This window comes from Tasmannia lanceolata, unplaced genomic scaffold (assembly GCF_043159265.1).
Source record: "Tasmannia lanceolata isolate RefF3 unplaced genomic scaffold, GAP_Taslan_0.1 ptg000015l, whole genome shotgun sequence".
In the NCBI taxonomy this organism is placed as follows: domain Eukaryota; kingdom Viridiplantae; phylum Streptophyta; class Magnoliopsida; order Canellales; family Winteraceae; genus Tasmannia; species Tasmannia lanceolata.
In genome coordinates, this window is record NW_027518692.1 from 37,573,383 (window position 1) to 37,594,829 (window position 21,447).

The 21,447-nt window shown below is 40.4% G+C and overlaps 2 protein-coding genes across 2 annotated transcripts; both read left to right on the forward strand.

Annotated features, from left to right (window-relative positions):
- Window positions 1–550: 550 nt before the first annotated feature.
- On the forward strand, window positions 551–13,144 carry LOC143847070 (beta-glucuronosyltransferase GlcAT14B-like). The gene is made up of 4 exons (XM_077355740.1): window positions 551–1,582; window positions 1,768–1,843; window positions 1,959–2,074; window positions 12,287–13,144. Exons 1-4 carry the CDS (start codon window positions 1,009–1,011, stop codon window positions 12,799–12,801), a joined length of 1,281 nt encoding a protein of 426 aa, XP_077211855.1. The 5' UTR covers window positions 551–1,008; the 3' UTR covers window positions 12,802–13,144.
- Window positions 13,145–15,158: 2,014 nt separating this feature from the next.
- LOC143847069 (serine/threonine-protein kinase D6PKL2-like) lies at window positions 15,159–21,247 on the forward strand. The gene is made up of 2 exons (XM_077355739.1): window positions 15,159–15,835; window positions 20,249–21,247. The coding sequence occupies exons 1-2, from the start codon at window positions 15,189–15,191 to the stop codon at window positions 21,129–21,131; spliced, it is 1,530 nt and encodes a 509-aa protein (XP_077211854.1). The 5' UTR covers window positions 15,159–15,188; the 3' UTR covers window positions 21,132–21,247.
- Window positions 21,248–21,447: the final 200 nt, after the last annotated feature.

A 21,447-nucleotide genomic window follows, 5' to 3' on the forward strand; every position in this document is an offset into this window, starting at 1 on the left:
TTTTTATTTTTTTTATCTGCGTTTTGCACCCTATAAAAGGGGAGTGATAAATCGACTCCCCAAATTGATAAGTCGACTCCCCATGTGTCTTTCTCTCTCCTCTAGGTTAGAGAGAGAAAGAGGAGAGAGATAGACACATGGGGAGTCGATTTATCCATTTGGGGAGTTGATTTATCACTGCCCCGTATAAAATGCAAAAGTTCTTATAAAAATCGCATCATTACCAATAAGGATTTTCTAGGAAATTTGGTAAAAAACCACCATTTAACGGCTTACTCTTTGATGAAAAAATATAGCTTGGCAACACACAATTCTCATGTTTTTCTCTGTAAATAGAGAATTTACTCGTAAAACTCATAACAGGGAAATGATATATTCGCCCCTTTTTTCTTTCCCGGCCACCCTCATTGTCCGTATTTATTAGTTATTACTTCTCCTTTTAATCCTACAAAGGGGTCGCCAAGGGAAGAAAAGGTGGTGAATATATCAATTTCCTTATATTAATTGCAAACTTTGCAACCCCCAACAACCAAACTACTTTGGAGGAATTAGACATTGAGTATTTTGATCTGGCCAACAATTTTTCACCCCCACCCCGTAGGATAATGCGCCCTACTATTAACGATTTGAGTCATTTGACGTCAAAAAGCGTTAAAAGTCTACCCACAATTCACATTAATAGTGGGGCGCATTATCCTAAAGCGGGGGCGAAAAAATCATCTCCCTTTTGATCCTCACACGCTTCTTCCCTGCTCTGCAGAGATCACATACCCCCAAAATTCCAAACTCTCAAATCCATCTTTTCTCAGTTCCACTGTTCAAACCCTCCAAATCCAAACCCCCTCAGAAAAAAAAACCCAAGTTTCTCTATCCATCTAACCCTAACAATCTTTCTCAACAACAACAAAAGATTGAAAAAAGAGAGACAACAAAAAAAAAATGTAGAAAACCCATGTCGAAAACCCTAACCCTAGCCAAAACCAAATCCTAATAGAGAGAGGGAAGGAGATGAAGAACATGACTCTTCTCTCTCTGCGAGCAACAACCATGGAAAGAAAATGGATCTTACCTTTAGCAATCGGCTCTCTAGTCTCTCTCCTTCTCCTCTTCTTCACAACCCTAACCACACCAGATGGTCTTGGATTTCCTTTCCGCCTCGCCTACCACACGGCTGCGGGCTCCGCCATTTTCGTCGAATCAAAGCTTAAAACCCCCCCAATTTCCTCCCTCCCACCCCCTCCTCGCCTCGCCTATTTGATCTCTGGATCTAACGGTGATGGGGAGATGCTTAAACGGACCCTACTCGCTCTTTACCATCCGATCAATCGTTATGTTGTTCATCTTGATCTTGAATCTCCGCCGGAGGAGAGAATTGATTTGCAGAAATTTGTAACTGAGCATAAGGTTTTTTCTAGGGTTGGGAATGTGAGAATGATTACAAAGGCGAATTTAGTTACTTATAGGGGTCCCACTATGGTGGCTAATACGCTTCATGCTGCCGCGATTTTGTTGAAGGAAAGTGGGGATTGGGATTGGTTCATCAATCTCAGCGCGTCTGATTATCCCCTTGTTACTCAAGATGGTGAGATTTTTTTTTATATTTTGTTTGATTTTTGTGAAATTGGCAATTGATTGGATTCTGGGTCTGTTTGAATTTAGATCTCTTTATGTTTTTTATTTGATTTTTGGTGGAATTGGCAATTGATTGGATTATGGTTCTGTTTGAATTTAGATATCTTTATGTTTTTTATTTGATTTTTGGTGTAGATCTGTTGCACACTTTCTCATATCTGCCTCGAGATCTCAATTTTATCGATCACACCAGTGATATTGGATGGAAGGAGTATGCGAATCTCTCATTCTTTCTTGAGTTTTTGCTCTTTTCTTTTCCATTTTGCAAATTTTTTCTTTTGTTAAATTGCAAGGGACTTATGATTAGCTTGGTTTGGTTTATGTAGATTTCAACGGGCGAAGCCGATTATTATTGATCCAGGGTTGCATATGACAAAGAAATCTAATGTTTCCTGGGTTACGCAGAGAAGAAGCGTTCCTACTGCCTTCAAACTCTTTACTGGTGAAATTTCAGTTAACTTATTGTTGTTCTTGATGCATTTTTTCCTTCTTGATTTCTGTTGCGGACCATTTGGTGTTGTTCCTTATTCTTCCTTGAATTCTTAGTTTATTTGATAACTATCAAACTATTGATAAAGGGACGATGTATAGAAAGGAATTTACATTGTGGAAGGCAAAGTGAATCCCCGACATAATTCTAAAAATTCAAAATTCCTTCATCTGCAACAGAATCTGCAATTTGTTTGCCTAGGACTGCCATCAAGTCTTGAATTCCATCTATATAAATGATAATTTGAAAGCCTTGTCCATTTGAATGTCTCTCTCATGTGGTCAGTGTCAGCCATCTATGCCCCACTACGGGGAATCAAATAAGGATGCCTTATAGGAGGAAAGCCATCCGTGTGTTTAGTCGATTTGGCTCGAGCCAAAGCTGTCGATCTCCACTCAACCAAATTAACCAATGGGATCTGAGTATGTGGGATTCATGATTGTATTTGGGTGGCAATTGTTTGCGAATAAACACTTGGACCCTTTTGTCCAGTCAGATGTCTTTCTTATGTGGCCAGTATCAGGCATCTATGCCCCACTATGGGGACTCAAATAGGGATGCCTTATGGGAGGAGCTGATGCCGCCCAAGGTAACTTTAGCAACCTTTGGTATTTTCAGGTGACTTCAATATGACATTGAGCATGGAGAGATTCTTCAAATTAGAAATGAAATTACTTGACTTGCTTTTTTTTAATAGTAACTTGACTTGCTTCTTATCATTCAAAAAAAAAAAATTTGACTTGCTTCTTCAAGGATGGTTTACTCTGTCACATGTTCAAACTTTGGTAATTTGGTGTTGACTTTATTGATTTCAATCATCTTTGGATTTGGAAGATGCTTATGTAGGCCAAACAATATCTTTGTCAAGAAGGTTTCTTTAGTGTTGCTTGGGGCCTAAGGTAGGTAGATCCTCTTTCTACTACTTTTTTTTATGTCGGCCACACAGACTTGATTTCCAATTTATGTTGTCCAAAAGAGACCATTGAAGCAGAAGTATTTGGAAATTTGGATTCATTGTCCGGTTAGAGTATGTGTGCAACCACCTAGAACTATAAGGCATTGACCATTGAGGTGAGCAGTGGTTTCCTAGTCATATCACATCTATTGACTACAACTAGAACTAGAAGGCATTGACCATTGAGATGAGCAGTGGTTGCCCAGTCATATTACATCTACAATTTGTTGACTACACGATGATCTCTGTGATGAAAATTGAGGATCAGGCGGAATTTTCAGATGTTCTTTGCACTAAAGAAGAAATCACTTGAGCTCAACAAATTGAAGTTTGATAGAAATAGAATGCCGTTTTAGTGAGATTAATATTGATCCTTATTACATTTGTTGGGTTGTAGATGGAAGTCTTTGCCCTTGGTATACATTGTCTTCACTAATGCTTAGGGAATTTCATAGAAGAATGCTGGGACTAGTGTTTGCACATTTTATATCTTTTCTTAAACTATGTTTTCTGGAGGTCTTTGCCCTTGAAGAGAGTACAACAGATCCAGGCACCATGTTTATGCTGGACATTGAGTCAAAATGGTCCTTAGGTTGTTAAAGATGTCTACTTTTGGCACACCCTGCATCTGACTAGCATGGATGGAAAATTCATTTAAAACCTTATGCCAAGTTAGTCAAATACTATTAATGATTCCGTCTGCATCCCTTCTCCCATCTTTTCAAGCTCTCTTGGGAACAATACAATATACGTGGAGCTGTCAAAAATTAAAAGTGCTGGAGATGTCAAAGCCAAAAACGTAAGCCCATGATATGGCCTTGAAGAGAGTACGACCGATCTAGGCTCCATATTTATGCTGGACATTAAGTCAAAATGGTCCTTAGGTTGTTAAAGATGTCTACTTTTGGCACACCCTGCATCTGGCTAGCATGGATGGAGAATTCATTCTAAACCTTAATGCCAAGTTAGTCAAATACTATTAATGCTTTCGTCTGCATCCCTTCTCCAGCCTACCGCATATCTTGATGAGATTTCAGATTTTGCCAGTGGATTTCAGTGATGGAAAGAAAAACACAAGCGTGTCCAGGCTAGCGGGTTAGAGATAACCAGCTTTAATGTTATGCACAAGCCTAATGGGCTTGTGGATTTCTTAGCTAGGTAAGCTGTTGGATATTCTGTTTTATGTATGGGGCAATATCTGCCCTTTCTTGTAATTTTCTTTGATTTTCTTAATAAAGTTGCATTTCCCAAAAAAAAAAAAAAAAAAACAGAATCCTGAGGCCACGAAGACCCCCTAACAGTACTTGGCTACCTTCTTTGTAGTTGCAAGGGTTTGAGATGTTGGGTCTTGGGCTGCAGTACATAACAAAAGAAAAGCTGAAAAAAAATTAGCCCCATATTCATTACATTTAGACAGTTTCGGGTTCACAAAAACTCAAACGAAAATAGAGAAGGGAAATCTGTTATTGGGAAGAAACATGGGACCAAGTTTTATTTGTGAAAATACTAACTAGTAAATACAGTGTGTTTTGATTGTAGAGAGGTATAGGAAGGAGATTCCAGGTTTACACCAACTGCTGATCTTTTGGTCACGTCTGTTATATTCATATTCACAAAGTGCTTAAACTAAAGTTCTCCTAAAGGGCTTTTGAATGCATATTTGTGGGTTACGTATTTTCTGTTAGAGAAGATTATATAGAAGAATATAGAGAGGGGAAGGGTGAAGTTCTCAAATCTCCCTCCCCTGTCACTTTTTAGTATTTAAAAAAAAAAAAGTTCGCAGATCTCCTTCACTCGAAAACCCCTGCACCAAAAAGTGACAGTGCCCCTTCCTCTCTTGATTCCTTCCCCTTCCAATATACCCATTGCACGCCCTTCTCCCTATGCCGATCAGCTCCCTCATTTACCGTAACTGCAAAGCCAAGTCAAAGCATAGATCAGTACACCCACTCAAGTTGATATGTTTAGCTGATAACAAGTCACGTCCAAGTCGTTAAGTAACTTTAGATTTATCAAGTGTTAGCTGGTCATCAAGGTTTTAAATCTCGGTTTCGGTTTCGGTTTCCGTCATCACCGAAACGTTTCGGTTTCGGTAAAAAATTTCAGGCGAAATCTTGTAAAAATTTCACCGAAATTTCCGAAACGTTTCACCAAAATTTCCGAAATTTCGAGTGAAATTTTTTACTTCACCGAAATTTTCGAAACGTTTCACCGAAATTTTACCGAAACGAAATGTTTCGGCTGAAATTTCCGAAACGTTTCGGCGAAGTTTGGTACTTTTCCGACTCACTGTGAATTTCGTTTCGTTTCGTTTTCCACCGAAAGGAAACGTTTCGGCCGAAATTTAAAACCATGCTGGTCATTTAAGGCTCTACGCAAGGGGATCATGCATAGAAATGTGTTATGCCAATGCTAATTAGGTTGGAGATCGAAATTCTGGGGAGCCTATGTTCAGGTTCACTCTTCGTGGTAGAAATATGGCACCATGACTAGTATAAGAAATAAGGCTATAGTCTGATCAAGTCAAGAACAGAGCTGGAATACAGGGATTTTATAGCAATAAAAGCATAAATAACATTAAGAAACCTATGCTGCGTGTGTATAATGATAAGTGTTCTCTACGCGACATCATATCCTACATGTCACATTGAAACTGTTCTCGGTATAGTTTCAAAATTCACCGTCAACTCGCCTGAGTTGAATCCCTTTACCTTGCCCTCGTTCTTGTCCAAGTCCGAATTTTGCCCTATAAAGTCATTTGAAACTCCTTTGACTCTGCCAACTAGGATTTGATCACATTGTTCTGAGCCTACTAGGATTTGCGTTGGCCTCATTTTGGCCCGCATCCGCGTTTTGAAACACTAGTTTGACATATTACATATTTACATGTTGAAAGCACCTGGGTTGATGTGATTGGGCAGTAGGGCCCACATACTTGAAAATAAGAGCCTAAAATTTTCTTTTGGGCAATAGTGGGGTGGATGCCTTTCTTTAATCTTCTTGTGTATTTGCAGGATCTTGCTGTTGAATTTCAGTCTTCTTGTCCTCGTACTCATCAGCAAAATGATGTTGCTGAAACAAAGCATCATCGCATACTTTCATTGGAAGTTGTCACCATTCAAAAAAAAGAAAGAAAGAATCGTCGCATACTTAAAGTACTCGTACCCATTTGACGGATATGTAGATACCTAAGTGTTTCAGGTGTAATGCAGTTCTAACAGCTTGTTACTTGATAAATCGTTTGCCTTCACCTTTCTTAAATTCTAAATCTCCCATTACTAGCTTTGACTTTGGTTGATCCTCCTAATTAATTCCTCTTCCTATGTTTGGATGTGTCTGTTTTGTTTAAAACTTGAATCCTTCTCGAGATAAATTGTCTAGTAGGTCAGTTAAATGTATCTTTATTAGATACTCCCGCTCTTAAAACGGTTACAAGTATCTTGTTCCTATCTTTGGAAAGGGGTATATCACCATAGATGTGATCTTCTTTGAAGATGCCAAATGTTCCTGGAAGTTCTTGCTCCCATTGGACTATTTGTATATGCATCAGGATCCCGATTCATGGTGTGCGTATGTGTTTTTTTTTTTTGAGGGGGGGGGTGGGGGGGGGGGGGGGGAGAAGATGCATCCCTCAGGATTGCGGTGATCAACGGCCCACGTTGACTCTTCAAGAGTTTTAGATTTAATAGGATTGTTTTTAATTTTGTTGGACAAATTCAAGAGAGATTAGGAGAGAGTATTTTTAGGAGTTTAGTTTTGGTAGGATTTGAGATCTGAGAAGTTTTAGGAAGTCTTTGAACGTCCAACAAAGACTAGAGTTTTTTTTTTTTCCTTCTTCAAATTGGATTGCTTCAGATATCTTTTCCTTGATTTTAGGATGCCTAATTCTACTAGGAAACGTCCAATACAAGTCTATAAAAGACCATTCAATGTAACGAAAATACAAGTTTTGATGAATAAAATTTTATTTGGTTGCCTCGGAATTGTCCCGTCGCCGGAATCGCCGCCGGAAAACAAGCCATCCGTTGCTTGTTGTCGCCCCTTGGCAAGCCATCTGCTGCTTGCCGTGTTGCCGCACCACAAAAATCTCGTTCTAGGTACGTTCATGAAACCCTTCCATCTTATTTCAGCCCATATCCATCTCAGCCCTTTGTTCTTAGCTTGTCCCTTCAAATTGATTTTAAACCCAACCAACCACCTTCATTTAGCCAAGAAACTACCCCTTTTACCCTCTTGTTCAACCTCTTATTTATGCCACTCAAACCCTTTCTGCAAACCTAATCAGAAGGCCAATATTCCCTATTCTGTAGCTGATTTTCATCTTTCTAAAACTACCCCAGGCACCCCCTTTCACTCATAACCATGGTTTTAAATTTCGACCGAAATCCGAAATTTCGGATTTCGGTGGAGACCGACACCGAAATCGATCAAAACCGAAACGGTCATTTATTTCGGCCGAAATTTCAGTTTTTCCGAAATTTGACCCAAAAAATCTGTTTTTTTAATATTAATTTAATATTTCGGCCAAAATTTAATATTGAATAAAATATTGGTTTCGAAATTTCAAGGTCCGAAACCGGTACGAAACCGAAATTTTAAACCTTGCTCATAACTTCAACCCCATACCACCAATCAAATTAATTTCTAGATCTCAGCCACAAATCGCAGCCCCGTAATTTTAGTAGCAAGAACTACCCAAAACCCTTTCCCTTTCTTTTCTGCTTTCGCTATCCGCCCCTGCGTCAGGGGGGTATAGGAGAGATGGCAGGATTGTCCTTCCTCTTGTCAGAAGTTAAGAGGCTCAAAAAAGTACAAAAAGTGCAAGGATCATAATTCATAACTATGAAAGAAAAAGGAGGTAAAGGGAGATACACTCACGTGCCTACATTTCAGTCTGATTTTTCGATCCCAGATACTAGAACTTCTTTGACTCTGCCTATTGCTCCCATTAACCAATTTTTTTCCTATGATGATTTGTCTTCTACCTATCAAGCATTTGTTGCAGCCATTTCTTCTCAGAGCTTACCTACAAGTCGCCTTAAATGGATGAAAGCTAAGAATAATCACACTTGGGACCTAGGTATGTTACTTGAAGGAAAGTGACATCTAGGATACCAATGGATATACATTGTGAAGTACTAGCCAAATGGTGAGGTAGAAAGATGTAAGGCTCGTCTTGTGGCAAAGCACACCAAGGTATGATGTTGATCATTTGGAGACATTTGCTTCAGTAGCCAACTTAAACTCAGTTCGAGTGATCATTTCTATAGCTGTCAATCAGCAGTCACCTCTATACCAGCTTGATGGCAAGAATGCATTCCTCCATGAGCAATTGCAAGAAGAGGTTTATACGACTCTTCGAGCTAGATTTGTTCCTCATGGGGAGAAGTATACAATTTGCAATTAAAAAAAAAAAATCAATCTATGGCTTGAAACAATCTCCTAGAGCATGGTTTAGATGTTTAGCACTGCTCTATTAGAGATCGGGTTCTAACTAAGCCCTGCTAATCACATTGTTTGTGAAAAGAAGACAGAGAGGTACGGTAGTTCTTATTGTTTATGTAGACAATATCATTTTGACAAGGGATGACAAGGCATCCAAGAACTAAAACAATATCTAAAGAAAGCATTTGACATCAAAGGCCTTGGTCTTCTGGGATATTTCTTGGGGATTGAAGTAGAAAGATCCCCTTGTGGTGTCTTCTTATCTTAAGAGGAAGAAGTGTGTATTTTAGACCTCTTAAGAGAGACTGACAGTCTTGGAGTGAAGCCGACAGACACACCTATGGAGTTTAATCATAGGTTAGCCGCAGAAGATGGGACCTCTTGATAATCAGTGGCCGAGAGGGGGTTTTGTGGGGGGGGGGGGGGGGGGGGGGAGAAGGGGCGGGGGGGTATCAAGAAGTTGTAGTCGAGCTGATATATACCACCATCACATACTTGATTGGACATATGCAATGAGTGTTTCCTGTCAGTTGAGGCATCTACCCATGACAGCTAACATAGTAGCAGTTTGTCGCATTTTAACATATCTCAAATCACCACTAGGTTGGGATGTTTTGTGTAAGAACAATGATAATCTGTATATTTCAGCATTTACTGATGCCAATTGGGCTGGTTTCTCTGATGATAGGAGATCTACTCAGGGTACTGCATATTTATTGGCCGTAACTTGGTAGGTTGGAAGAGCAAGAAACAGAATATTGTCACAAGGTCAAGTGCAGAAATTGAATATCGAGCTATGCCAGGCATTAGTTGTGACTTGTGAGTTGGTTCTTCTTAAGGCCCTATTTTTTTGCTTTGGGATTTCTTGATACTTGTTCCATCTCGATGTACTGTGACAGCCATACAACAATTCATATTGCCTCAACTCCAGTGTTACATGAGCAAACCAAAGGCATGAGGTAGATTGTCATTCTGTACAAGAGAAGATGAAGCCGGGCCGATTTCTACTCCCGATGTTCGATCAGTGGATCGGTTGGAAGACGTTTTCACTAAAGCTCTCGTGAGAAATCAGTATCAGTTTCTTACTTCCAAGCTGGTAATGATCGATGTCTACTGTCCAGCTTGAGGGGAAGTGATCGAAATATTACTTGTTGAAAGTAACTTGGGTTGCCTTGTCCGGCTCGGCATCACTTTTGATTGCGGCCGTTTGGGGGACTCCTTGTCCCATGTGTAACTATTTTGGGCTTTTTGAATAAAATTGTTGTTACCTTCTCCAAAAAAAAAATGTAACTTAGGTTGATGGGATTGAGCCATAGGTAAATAAGAGTGTAAGGACTTTACTGTATTTTATTATCAATAAAGGGGTATTTTCTATACTTTTAATATGGATAACTTGAGTGATCCAACTTAAGTGACTTAAGTTGGTGGTGGGCCCCAATTTCGTGGGTGTGGATTTCTACCCCCACAACTTTAATAAAGGCTCTCGTAGGTTACGTTTCTCCCACTGCTACGAAGGCAATTCTTTCTCCCCAACTTCTTCTCTTTCCCTTCTCTCTTTCTCCTCTTTCTTTTTCTCTCCAAAGATTACACCAACGAGTTGCCTCATTAGCGTAAAAGAATCAGATTACTGATATATTAACCAAAGGAAGTCTCCCTGGAGATTGTTTTTGGGTGGGTGGGTTGGCGTGGGGGTGTTTTTAGGAATGATATGAAGGAAGTTCTGAAAGTGTGAGCCGATTGTTATTAAGATTCAAATGAAATGGCGGCTAGAGCACTTCTCACCGGGAAAACTCAAGGGCACAAATTGGTTGAGGGAAATTCTTCCGATGCTAGTGAATGGAAGGAGCCTTGATCTGTGGAGATTTGCAATTATCGTTGATAGAATTTTGGATATTGCTTTTGAGATGAAGGCTTGCACAATTGGTTGAAGGAAATTCTTCCGATGCTAGTGAATGGACTGGGGGAAGGAGCCTTGATCTGCGGAGATTAGCAATTATTGTTGATAGAATGTTGGATATTACTTGTGAGATGAAGGCTTCTTTCTCTTACATTTGTAGAGAGGCTAATGAGACTGGATAGGTGGCTATGGAAGGTGTATCTACAGTTGAGTCTATTGTGAGGAAAGCTCTGCCCTTTTATATTTCTTCGCCTTTATTAAATAAGCTCTTCCCTGTTATCTATGTCCAAAAGGGTTTATCTTAATGGGCACAATATCACAAAGTTTCAAACAGCTATTAGCATCACTCTGCTTGAGAGGAAGTGTTAAACATAGCCTATAATTTTTCATTATTTCTTTGATTGTAAACTGGGGGCACATCCTCTACGGGTGCACTAGTCATTTAATTATTCATTCGGGTTGTAATGTTGGATGCCAAATGAATACTATAGTAAAAATTTGGGAGCACATTTGCATGACATTCAAACCTTTTATTCTAGTGGAAGCCCACTGTATGCGCAATACTGCCACCAATTCAATTATCCCAACTGTCAGATTATTGAAGGACTTTTTAAGGGCTGTGGAAGGCTGCAGAAGTGGATGGTTGGAAAGATGACCAACAATCCACACTCAATGGGTTAACACTCCTTCTCTTTGACAGTCATTTGATTGGTGCAGTTTTTGGGCTATGATCTATCATTGGTTGGGCCTGCTGGATGAGTGGTCCTGGTCTTGTACCTGTAGTCAATTGGTTTTAGATTCGCTGATAAGGAGAAACAAGAAACTTGTTGAACAACATATCTTTGCTCATAATAAAATGAGAAAGTAACCGTATTTAATTAGTGCCCAAGCTGTATTGAGCCTTTAAAAGGACTTGAGGTCAGGTTGATTTGCAAAACTGAATTATTTGTATTCTGATTCGGTTTTTGTTCTGTCTAGTTTTTGAAACCAGTTGGTGCATGATCTCCTGATTCAAAAGGTATGGATGACCGGGTCAAGTTATAATCCTCTCTGATCACAGTTATAAATTGTTCCATTTCAAGAATGCTGACACTAGTGCTTTGCCCAAAAAATGGCTATGCATTTTTTGACTCAAGTCACTTAACTACAATTTCTTTATCTGTTCTGAGGAATTTAGTTGCTGTTACATTCTCAGAGCTGGTTTTTAGAAGTTATAAGTTATAACCAAATCATAATTCTATCTACTCACATGACGCACATGTGCAACTTATTCCATTTCAAGCATTCGGATGTTAGTGTTTTGCTTCAAACAGCGCTATGCATTTGTGAAGCTGGCTATATTGCTCGTTTTATTTTTTTTTGAGAACATTGGCTACCCTTACAATTTGGGACTCGGCCTTCATAAAGAAATGGATACATATATTCTGCTTGATTGCTGCATAGCATTGCCAACAGATGCTCAACTTGCATTTCCATTCATAAAGTGGAAGATACAATGGTCATATGAAAACGTATACCCCGCTATTATGGTATTTTTGCTTCAAAGTGGGTAATTTCTGTAAATTGTAATGGAAAGATTGTAGCTTGTCTTCTGGTCTTAGAAATGTATTCAACCATTGTATTATCACCATTGACGAGTGGCGAATATATTTGGTTTTAGGCTGTCCTTACCTATAGTAAACAAGAAAAAGTAAAAGAAAAAAATCCATCTTTTCGGCATGAGTAAATTTTGCAGAAAGTTATAGTCTATTGTGGGACATCAATCGTTATTAGCACTTCCACACAAGTCCCCTTCAATTGCAGTGATTTATGCTTTATTATGTGTTTTTGTGCATATCATTTCATCTAGGTGCTTGTTTCTATGCAGGTTCTGCTTGGATGGCACTTTCCCGTCCATTCATCGATTACTGCATATGGGGATGGGACAACCTCCCACGAACCGTCCTCATGTACTATGCAAACTTCATATCCTCACCAGAGGGCTACTTCCATACCGTCATCTGCAACGCACAAGAGTTCCGCAACACCACCGTGAACCATGACCTGCACTTTATATCGTGGGACAATCCACCCAAGCAACATCCCCACCACCTCACCATCAGTGACATGTCCGCCATGATCGACAGCAATGCACCATTCGCAAGGAAGTTCCATAGAGATGACCCAGTTCTCGACAAGGTCGACGCAGAACTCTTGTTTCGGGGCCCTGGTATGCTTGTACCAGGTGGCTGGTGCATTGGACCTCGTGAAAATGGAAGTGACCCTTGCTCAGTAATGGGTGATAAGACAGTCCTAAAGCCAGGCCCCGGTGCTGCGAGACTGGAGCGCCTAACTATCTCGCTCTTATCGAAAGAGAACTTTCGTCCAAGACAGTGCAAGTAAGCTATAGATGATAGAGCAAAGTTACATTTGGGTAGTTATATATACAGATTCATCAGAAGCAGCAGCGGCGGCGAAACACGTTTTTTTTTAATCTTGTTTACCACGGATAAAGGTTCCCCCTCGGGCACAATAAAGGATGACAGGGTCGGAGCGCATATTTCAGAGGATTATTTGGATTCTCATGATGTAATATAACAATACGATATATACTGGGAACTGAAAGGATCTCATCTACCTGTTACCAATCTTACAGGAAGTGATATTAACTCTAGTCTCCTTATGTATTTTGTTGTCAATACTCTTATCTGAACTCTTTTTGCTATGATTTTTCATAGCCCCAGTTCTCATTTTGTCAGATTGGTGCTGATTGGGTGAATTTGCAGTTTGGTGGATGAAGAAGGGGAAAATTCAAAGAGGAAAAGGTAGATTAATGCTTTGTGGCCGATTCGTCTCTTACATGTGTCCAATTCATCTCTGTTCTTTTGCCTACAGTTCTGGACCATGGCCGACCTTTAATGGGCCATAATGAAAAAGGTCCCACAAAGCAGATGACCTTCATCGTTCGATTGTTGCCCTACAGATGAATGGGTTTGTAACAAAAAACATGTTGCAGAAGATTGCTTCTTAGAAACACCATGAATCAAAATCAAGCAATGAATCTAGCATACCCAAACCAACCCATCTTCTTTCCCTTTTGTATTACACTAGTAAGCAGCACATGGGCAAAAAAATAAAGAAATTGGTTATGATTTTCAATAAAAATGAAAATTTCAATTTCAAGAAAAACAAAAAGGAAAGCCTTTAGTCTAGAAAATCTTTAAAAAAAATACGGACTTATCGGCAAAAATTCCAAAAACAAGTTATTCCCCCTACCTTTTCTCTCCTTCCTCTGGCTTTTATTTCTTTTGCTTCTGAAAAGTGATTCTTCCAAAAAGCCGTTTCTTTTTGTCTTTTTTGTCATTTTTTAACTCCGAAGAAGAGAAAGTTGGTGTGGTCAAACTTCAATAGCTCCATCCTTTTCCGGCTGTCACGTCATCACGACTACGTGCATGCGCGCACTGTCTCTACTTCACAAAAGATTTTTTAGAAAAGTACATGAGCTAACATCCTACATTAACATGGCAAAAAAATTGGATAACCCAATCAAAGCTGTATGACTGCTCTTTTGTCTCTATGACTGCTCTTTTTACACTACAAGAGGGTGGCCTGGGGAAGAAAAGGGGGTGAATATTTGATAATGCACTCCTTTTGTTTGTCTTTTGCTGAATCTGATCCCTACTAGGAGGAGACAGAAGAGACATGACATCAGTAGCCCTTTATCAGCGTTTCCCCTCCTTATGTTGGTATTTTCCTGACAAGATACGACTCCCTTTCTAAGCATTTCCACCCCATTGGTTTGTCTTTTCCTGAAAATAATTTCATTTTAGGAAAAGACAAAGGAGAAGAACGGAAATGCTGTAGAGAGGGCTTTTATAAATACGGACCCACCCACATGCCACTATTTTACTTCCAACCGTCGATTAGATCAACTTTCCTCGATCGGTTCTAATTTTGGCACTGATTAATAATCTGGGGGACCCACCTCTCTCTCTCTCTCTGAAAAAACGCGATTTTTTCTATTAAATAGAAACTGACGAGGGTCTCGGGCAGTAAAAAACTAGTCGTGCCTCGTCTCTCCCGAGGCCCTGTGTTTTTACCTGCAATTTCTCTCTCTCTCTCTCTCTCTCTCTCCCTCTCCTCGAACAGCGTAAGACAACAACGAAAGCTCGTTGCGTTATGTGATTCGCTCTCTTTTGAATTTTGAAACTGTTTCTCAGTTTCCCATGCAACTAAACCAAAGGTATCCTCTCTCTCTCTCTTCGCGCCTTCCCTTCCCCCACGCTTTGACCGTTCTTCAACGCCCCCTCTTCATTCTCCAACTACATTTTTTACTCTTATTATCACCCCCTTCTTTTCTTATCCACACCCCTCACTTCTTTATATGATGTAGGCCCGTATAGTCCTGTATTTTTCAAAACGTACTATAGGGCCCACACCATAGGATGATCCAAACCGTCCTAGGCCACAATGCAAATAGGTTGTGCCCCAAAAAAATCATTTTCGTAGGTCCGATCTATATAAGTTTCCGTAATATACATTTCATCTATAGATCGGAGGGCTAGGATCATCCTATGGAAATGAGTTTTGGGGCACAACCTATTTGCGTTGTGGCTCATCAAATGGGACGGTTTGGATCATCCTATAGTGTGGGCCGTACAACACATTTTGGAAAATACTGCACTATACTGGCTTACACTTTGATGGGCCACTATAAAAAATTAAAAACTCCTTGTTTCCATATTTACAGACACAACAGTTGAGAAATTGAATCTAAGGAGCAGAAGAGAATGATGGCAGAAGCAGAGAAACTTGATACTGAAACCCATTCTATTCCCAAAGATTCTGCTAATCTTAGCTTGAGTAGCAGCATAGACCTTAGTAATCTTAGCACTATAACCAGCTCAAACAGTCTGAATAAGAGCTCCAGTAGTAAGATCAGTGATTCTTGCATCAAAACTGAGAGTAGAAATAGTAGCCTGAGTACAGGGAGCTTATTTGACGCTGGTGAAACCGGCATTGGCCGGAGCACCGGCATTGCGAATAAGCCTCACAAGAGTAATGATCGACGGTGGGACGCGATCCGTTACTCTGAATCGAAAAATGGGGTGTTGGGTTTGAGTCAATTTAGACTACTGAATAAGCTTGGATGTGGTGATATTGGTAGTGTTTACTTGGCAGAATTGAGAGGGACTAGTTGTTTTTTCGCAATGAAGATGATGGATAAGGAACTAGTTGCATGGAGAAAGAAGTTGGCGCGAGCGAGGACTGAGAGGGAAATTCTTTCTCTGTTGGATCATCCATTTTTGCCTACGCTGTATTCACATTTTGAGACTGAGAAGTTTTCTTGCTTGGTTATGGAGTTTTGTAGTGGGGATGATCTCCATACGCTGCGGCAAAGGCAAGTGGGGAAGCATTTTTCTGAGCAAGCTGCAAGGTGAGCCTTATGTTTGGATTGGTGGTATTTCTGTTATTGTGGGAATGCGATTGGTGACATGGTTTGTTTGAACAATTAGGTTTTTTAATTTTATTTTCCATTTTGTTAATGCTTGTCGTTTCCATGAAAATTTCTTGTTTAGTGGAGTTTAGTTTCATAGTGTGCGTTCCCCTCTTTTATAATCTATTATTAATTAGAATATAAATTAGACAGAATTATCTAACACAACACTCAAGTTGATTTATGAGATCAACGACCAAGGAGCGATATTTGGAGTAATGAATCTTGATACTGTAGGATGTCGATGACTTTTGGGGCTTTTGCTCTAAAAGATATGAATTCCTCAAACTTCACTTCTTGATGGAGAATGTCTCTCAGATTAGGATTTGTTTGAATCATATTTTTTAATGTACTTAGCCCATTGAAGTAGATTGTCACTTTGTATGGAAGAATTACTTTTTTTTTCCATATTTCACATTATTGTGTGAAGCATGTTGAGGCAGGTAGTCAATTAAATGAGAGGGCAGCTCATGTAGAAAAGATTCTACAATGGATGCTCTGATACCAACTAATGTTTGACAGATCCTGCTATGGACAGTCGACTCACAGTTTAGTGTTAAAGATTCCAAACACTAGAATTTCAAGAACTGAAACCAGCTTGTCTGCAGCAGAAGAAACCACTTACGTCTAGGAATGGCGAAACATGGACGGTGCACAACCACTTCCCCCAGAGTCGAGACGGGTCCATTGTGAGCTCCAGCCACCCGATGCTACCACACAAGAACCAAACACCAAAGAGCAATTTTCTAGAGTTGAAGAAAGGAAGGCGGATGTGGAGTAGCAACAGTTCAATCTTGTTGAGATGTCTGTTACTTCTGGTAAGGAGATCAGAGGTATGATAGGGGATCTGCAGATGCAGGTTCAGACCCTCACACGCAGGTGAATTTGCTAATGAGAATCCTTGGCAACGGCATAGGCGGTAGGCCTGGCAAACACGACCCGTGCCCGCGGGTCGACCCGACCCACCCGCAAATTTGCAGGCACGGGTCTGAGTTTTAGTGACCCGTCAAAACTAACCTGCGGGCACCCGCTTTTTTAAGGATGGTGATTTTGTTATGCTAATCTAGTTAGATGGCTTTTTTTTCTAATGCCAAGGATGGTGATTTTGTCATGCTAATCTATTTTTTAAGGGTTTGATGCCTGAATAGGTTATGACTAGCACCATAGGTTGATCCTAACCCTCCGATTTGAATGTTAGAGGGTTGATCACTTGATCCTAACCCTCTATAGATCGGAGGGTTAGGATCAACCTATTGAAATGATTTTTAGGGCAACACATATTTAGCCTGTGGGCCATCTAATGGACGTTTTGGATCATCCCACGGTGCCGGCCATACCGCCCTCATCAAAATCCAGTGATAACATTTCCCAAAATAAGCAACTGTTTGAATTTGCGGGTGACCCGCGGATTGACCCGGCCCACCCGCGGGTCACCTAAATTCTGATCCGCAAAAATGCGGGTCATTTCCTCACCCGACCCGTGTGACCCGCACCTGCATCACCCGCGGGTTGACCCGGCCCGACACCCGTTTGCCAGGTCTAATAGGCGGTCACGACAATGGGCATTGCAGTAGGGTTCGGGCTCCTCATTATGAGGAGATTCAGGCAGGATGGTGCACTATCGATAGTTGGGAGGACATAAAGCGGGAGCTTAAGGCCCAATTTATGCTGAAGAACATAGAGTCGTTATCTGAAAGAACATAAGGCATCATAAAAAAATGGGGACGATTGGGAGCAGGGTTTTAAATTTCGGTTTTGGTCACCACAGAAATTGGGGACTTGTGGAAAAAGCTACCTGGAAAAAATTCCAGAGTGAAAGCCGTCATAGAGTGGGCCGCTGAGGACGGCAGATTTGGAAGCGTGGTGGTATGATATTGTCTTGAGTGGGGGCCCGCCTAAGTATGGGACTGGGTGGGACCCAGCCTGGTATGGGACAAGTTTAAAGGTCCTTGCCTAACACTTTCCATCAGCTCTGGAGCTTTTGGCGCATCCATAAGGTACCTAACAAGCCACTGCCTACAATTAATACGGCAGTGAAAGAGCCAATTGTAGCGAAAACCGAGGTAGTACTTATTCCTTACCTCGAACACACTTCCCAAAGACCCGATTTTGCGAATTTTAGTGTTCAACTTAGAGCCCCTATACTACTTATGATTTATTTTTTACCCAGACAGAGAACACCTAAAGGGGAGAGAAGGCTTTTCTCCAAGCCTGACAACCCAACAGATGCTGCAGAAAATGACACGTTCGGAACAAGCCAAACTTTGAAGAAGCAGCCTGTGGGTTAAAATTTTGGCCCAAAAAACTATACAAAAGGATCCCCAGCAATTTATATGCTTTGGGATTTGATTTTCGGAACCTTTTGGAAGCTTGTCCTTGACGCCCCTCCTGAAGGCCGATCGAGACTCCACTTCGATTAGAGAGTTGATTATGAGTTTTGGACTTCAAATACAAATCCTGGGCCCTGCACAGAAACTTTTGCATATGAAGATTTGAAATTTGAAAACTCTATGGGGTTCAACGGCTCGCCAAGCAAAGAAGCCCCATTCGCCAATCGAGTGGGGCCCACCGGATCAGTAGGGGAAGACTTATAAGCCACCGGAGCACTATCCGTCGGCGAAGAAAGGTTATCCTTTGAGAGCTCAACCCCAATGGTGTAGGTCTGATCTAAGACCCTGAGCTTAACACCAGAGGAAGGGAACATCTAGCGGGGGGCTAAAATTTTAGCCAAAACGTAACTCATACAATTCTGATGAGAACCTTCCATCTTAGTTTCTATAACCTTACCAAAAAGGCCCCCAAGCACCTCCACCGTTGATACAGCCCAAGCGTGCAGTGGGATGCCAAAAAAGTGAACCCAGAGAGCTTCTTCTCCTTGAATGAAATCCTTTTTCCATGGTGAGAGGGAGAGCAAATGGTTACCCAAGGCCAGAGAACCCATAGCGAGGGTCTGAGAGGCCTGAGATTTTGATTCAAACATGAAAAGAACATCATTTTTCGCCAGCAGAGATGGACAATGTAAAGAAGGAATTTCCCAGAGCTCCTTTGCCCATTGCCAGATCTCCCGCAGAGATTCATTGCTGGCTAGTAACATAAAAGAAGAATAATGTGAAGAAATACACAATGGAAAAATATGAGGTAATTAGGATAAAAATAACAGTTTATAACTTACAGGAGTCAAATCCGTCCCTCAGTTTTTCAAAACATATTAAGAGTAATAATTGGACCACTGATGTTTCTCCACATTCTTGTTTTTAAGTCTGAAATTATGTCACTTCCCCAATTATAATTTTCTATTTCAAACAAAACTTCCATTTATTTCCAACACCGACAGCTGGGAATTTTGCGAGTCAACAATGTTAAATTGAGTATAACGAAGGTAGTAGGGCAATAACTCTCATAGAAAAACTTCGATCGTAACAAAACTTTTTAAAACAATGGCATAAAAGTTTTAGGGAGTTAAGATCTTAAATCATGCATACTGACAAAAAGAGCATGCCAAGAACATTTACTGGATCCCTACACTTTGCTTTTGATATTGATTTTATTTCTTTTGGATGTGCTACTCTTATTCATCAGTTCTTTGTTTGAATTCATGCTGCGTTGTCTATGGTTGTGAAATTTAATCATCGCTTTGGGATTCTTTGTCTTCAAGAAAGGAAGAATCCATGCTGTCAACAACTATAACATTTGCTAGTTAAGAGTGACCCACTGTCCTCCCACTGTCCAATGGAAATATGTATAAATTTTTTAGATCCAACTTATTGTCGCTGGAAGAGTTTTGTTTCCAATAGGAAACTAACTCCCACAACTGACATATGTTCTGAGTTATGATTTGGAATCTTTCTCGAAGACAGTTATAGGACTCTATATACTTGTTTTGGTTGACAGAAAAGCAATGCAAGATAAACCAACAGGTGAGGTTTGCGAAAACCGCTCGTATTCTCGAGGAGATGGTGAGAGTAAGAGACATGGAGAAAAGTGTGCCGTGTATTCTCGAGGAGATGGTGAGAGTAAGAGACATGGAGAAAAGTGTGCCGTGAGGTACGTGTTCTTCATATGCGAGAGGCCAGTTAGATACTCTCCAAGTTGCTTCTTGTAGATTAGTGAAGAACACCCTGGTTTGCCCAGTACATGTAGGCAATTTAGCCAAACCTGTGTGGTTGGCTTTTTAATTCATTTTCCTAACATATGCTATATATTTTGTGTGCGCGCTGCATTTCTGACACGACTTAACCACCACAAATCTACTTGTCTCCCACATTTACTTGGTTATTTTTATTCTGGAAGTTTCTGAATTTTGTGGCCACTCTTCTGATTACACTATTTTCTGATTATTACTATGTTATGCAGGTTTTATGCTTCAGAAGTGCTGCTTGCACTTGAGTATTTACATATGATGGGAGTGGTATATAGGGATTTAAAACCCGAAAATGTTCTGGTTAGGGAGGATGGCCATATCATGCTCACTGACTTTGATTTATCATTGAGGTGTTATGTAAGTCCCACCGTCGTAAAGTCCACTTCTTTGGTAACTGATCCTTCTCGTAGGATCCCTACCTACTGTATCGAACCATCATGCATTGATCCCACATGCAAGTTACCAGTCTGTGTGGAACCTGCTTGTTTGCAACCCTTATGCTTTGCTCCCAATTTCTTTCCTAAGAAGACAAAAAAGGCAAGTAATGGATGTATTAGCCCAAAAAATGTGGACTATTTTCCTGAACTTATTGCAGAGCCAACTAGCGCACACTCTCTGTCATTTGTAGGCACTCATGAATATTTAGCTCCTGAAATAATTAAAGGGGATGGTCATGGAAGTGTTGTGGATTGGTGGACATTTGGTATTTTCTTATATGAATTACTTCATGGGAAGACTCCATTCAAGGGCCAAGGTAATCGTGCCACGTTATTCAATATTGTCGGGCAGCCATTAAAGTTTCCAGATTCATCTTCTGTCAGTTTTGCTGCCAAGGATTTGATCAGGGGTTTGCTTGTAAAAGATCCAAAACAAAGACTAGCATACAAGAGGGGCGCCACAGAGATCAAACAACATCCCTTCTTTGCAAATGTCAATTGGGCTCTCATACGCAGCACTAACCCTCCAGACATTCCTAAACCTGCTAATCTGACTTTTGTTAATCACACTTTGGGCCCGTGCGTGTTGGTGAATGACAAGGAAGCTACTGATTCAGATAATTCATCTGCATCATATCTGGATTTTGAATTTTTCTAGTGAACTTTTGGCTAATGAGTATTCTAGTTGTCCTTGAGGTAATTGCAATGGTGAAAGTGGATATATTTCATCAATGTTATGGAATTTTGTTTACATTTACTGAGCTAATTTTTGTAGCTATTGGGTGGTCAGAAATCAAATGGGCTTGTTTCAATTCTCACTTTTTCATGTGGCAATCGGCTAGTAGACATGGATACTGCATCTGCGGAAAAAAAATTGTTTTCAATTTGGAGGACAACTCCTTTCTAGTCAATGCCATATGTTAATTTAGATATGCATATATTTTGCTTAGCCCAAAGAGTGGGTATATTTCCCA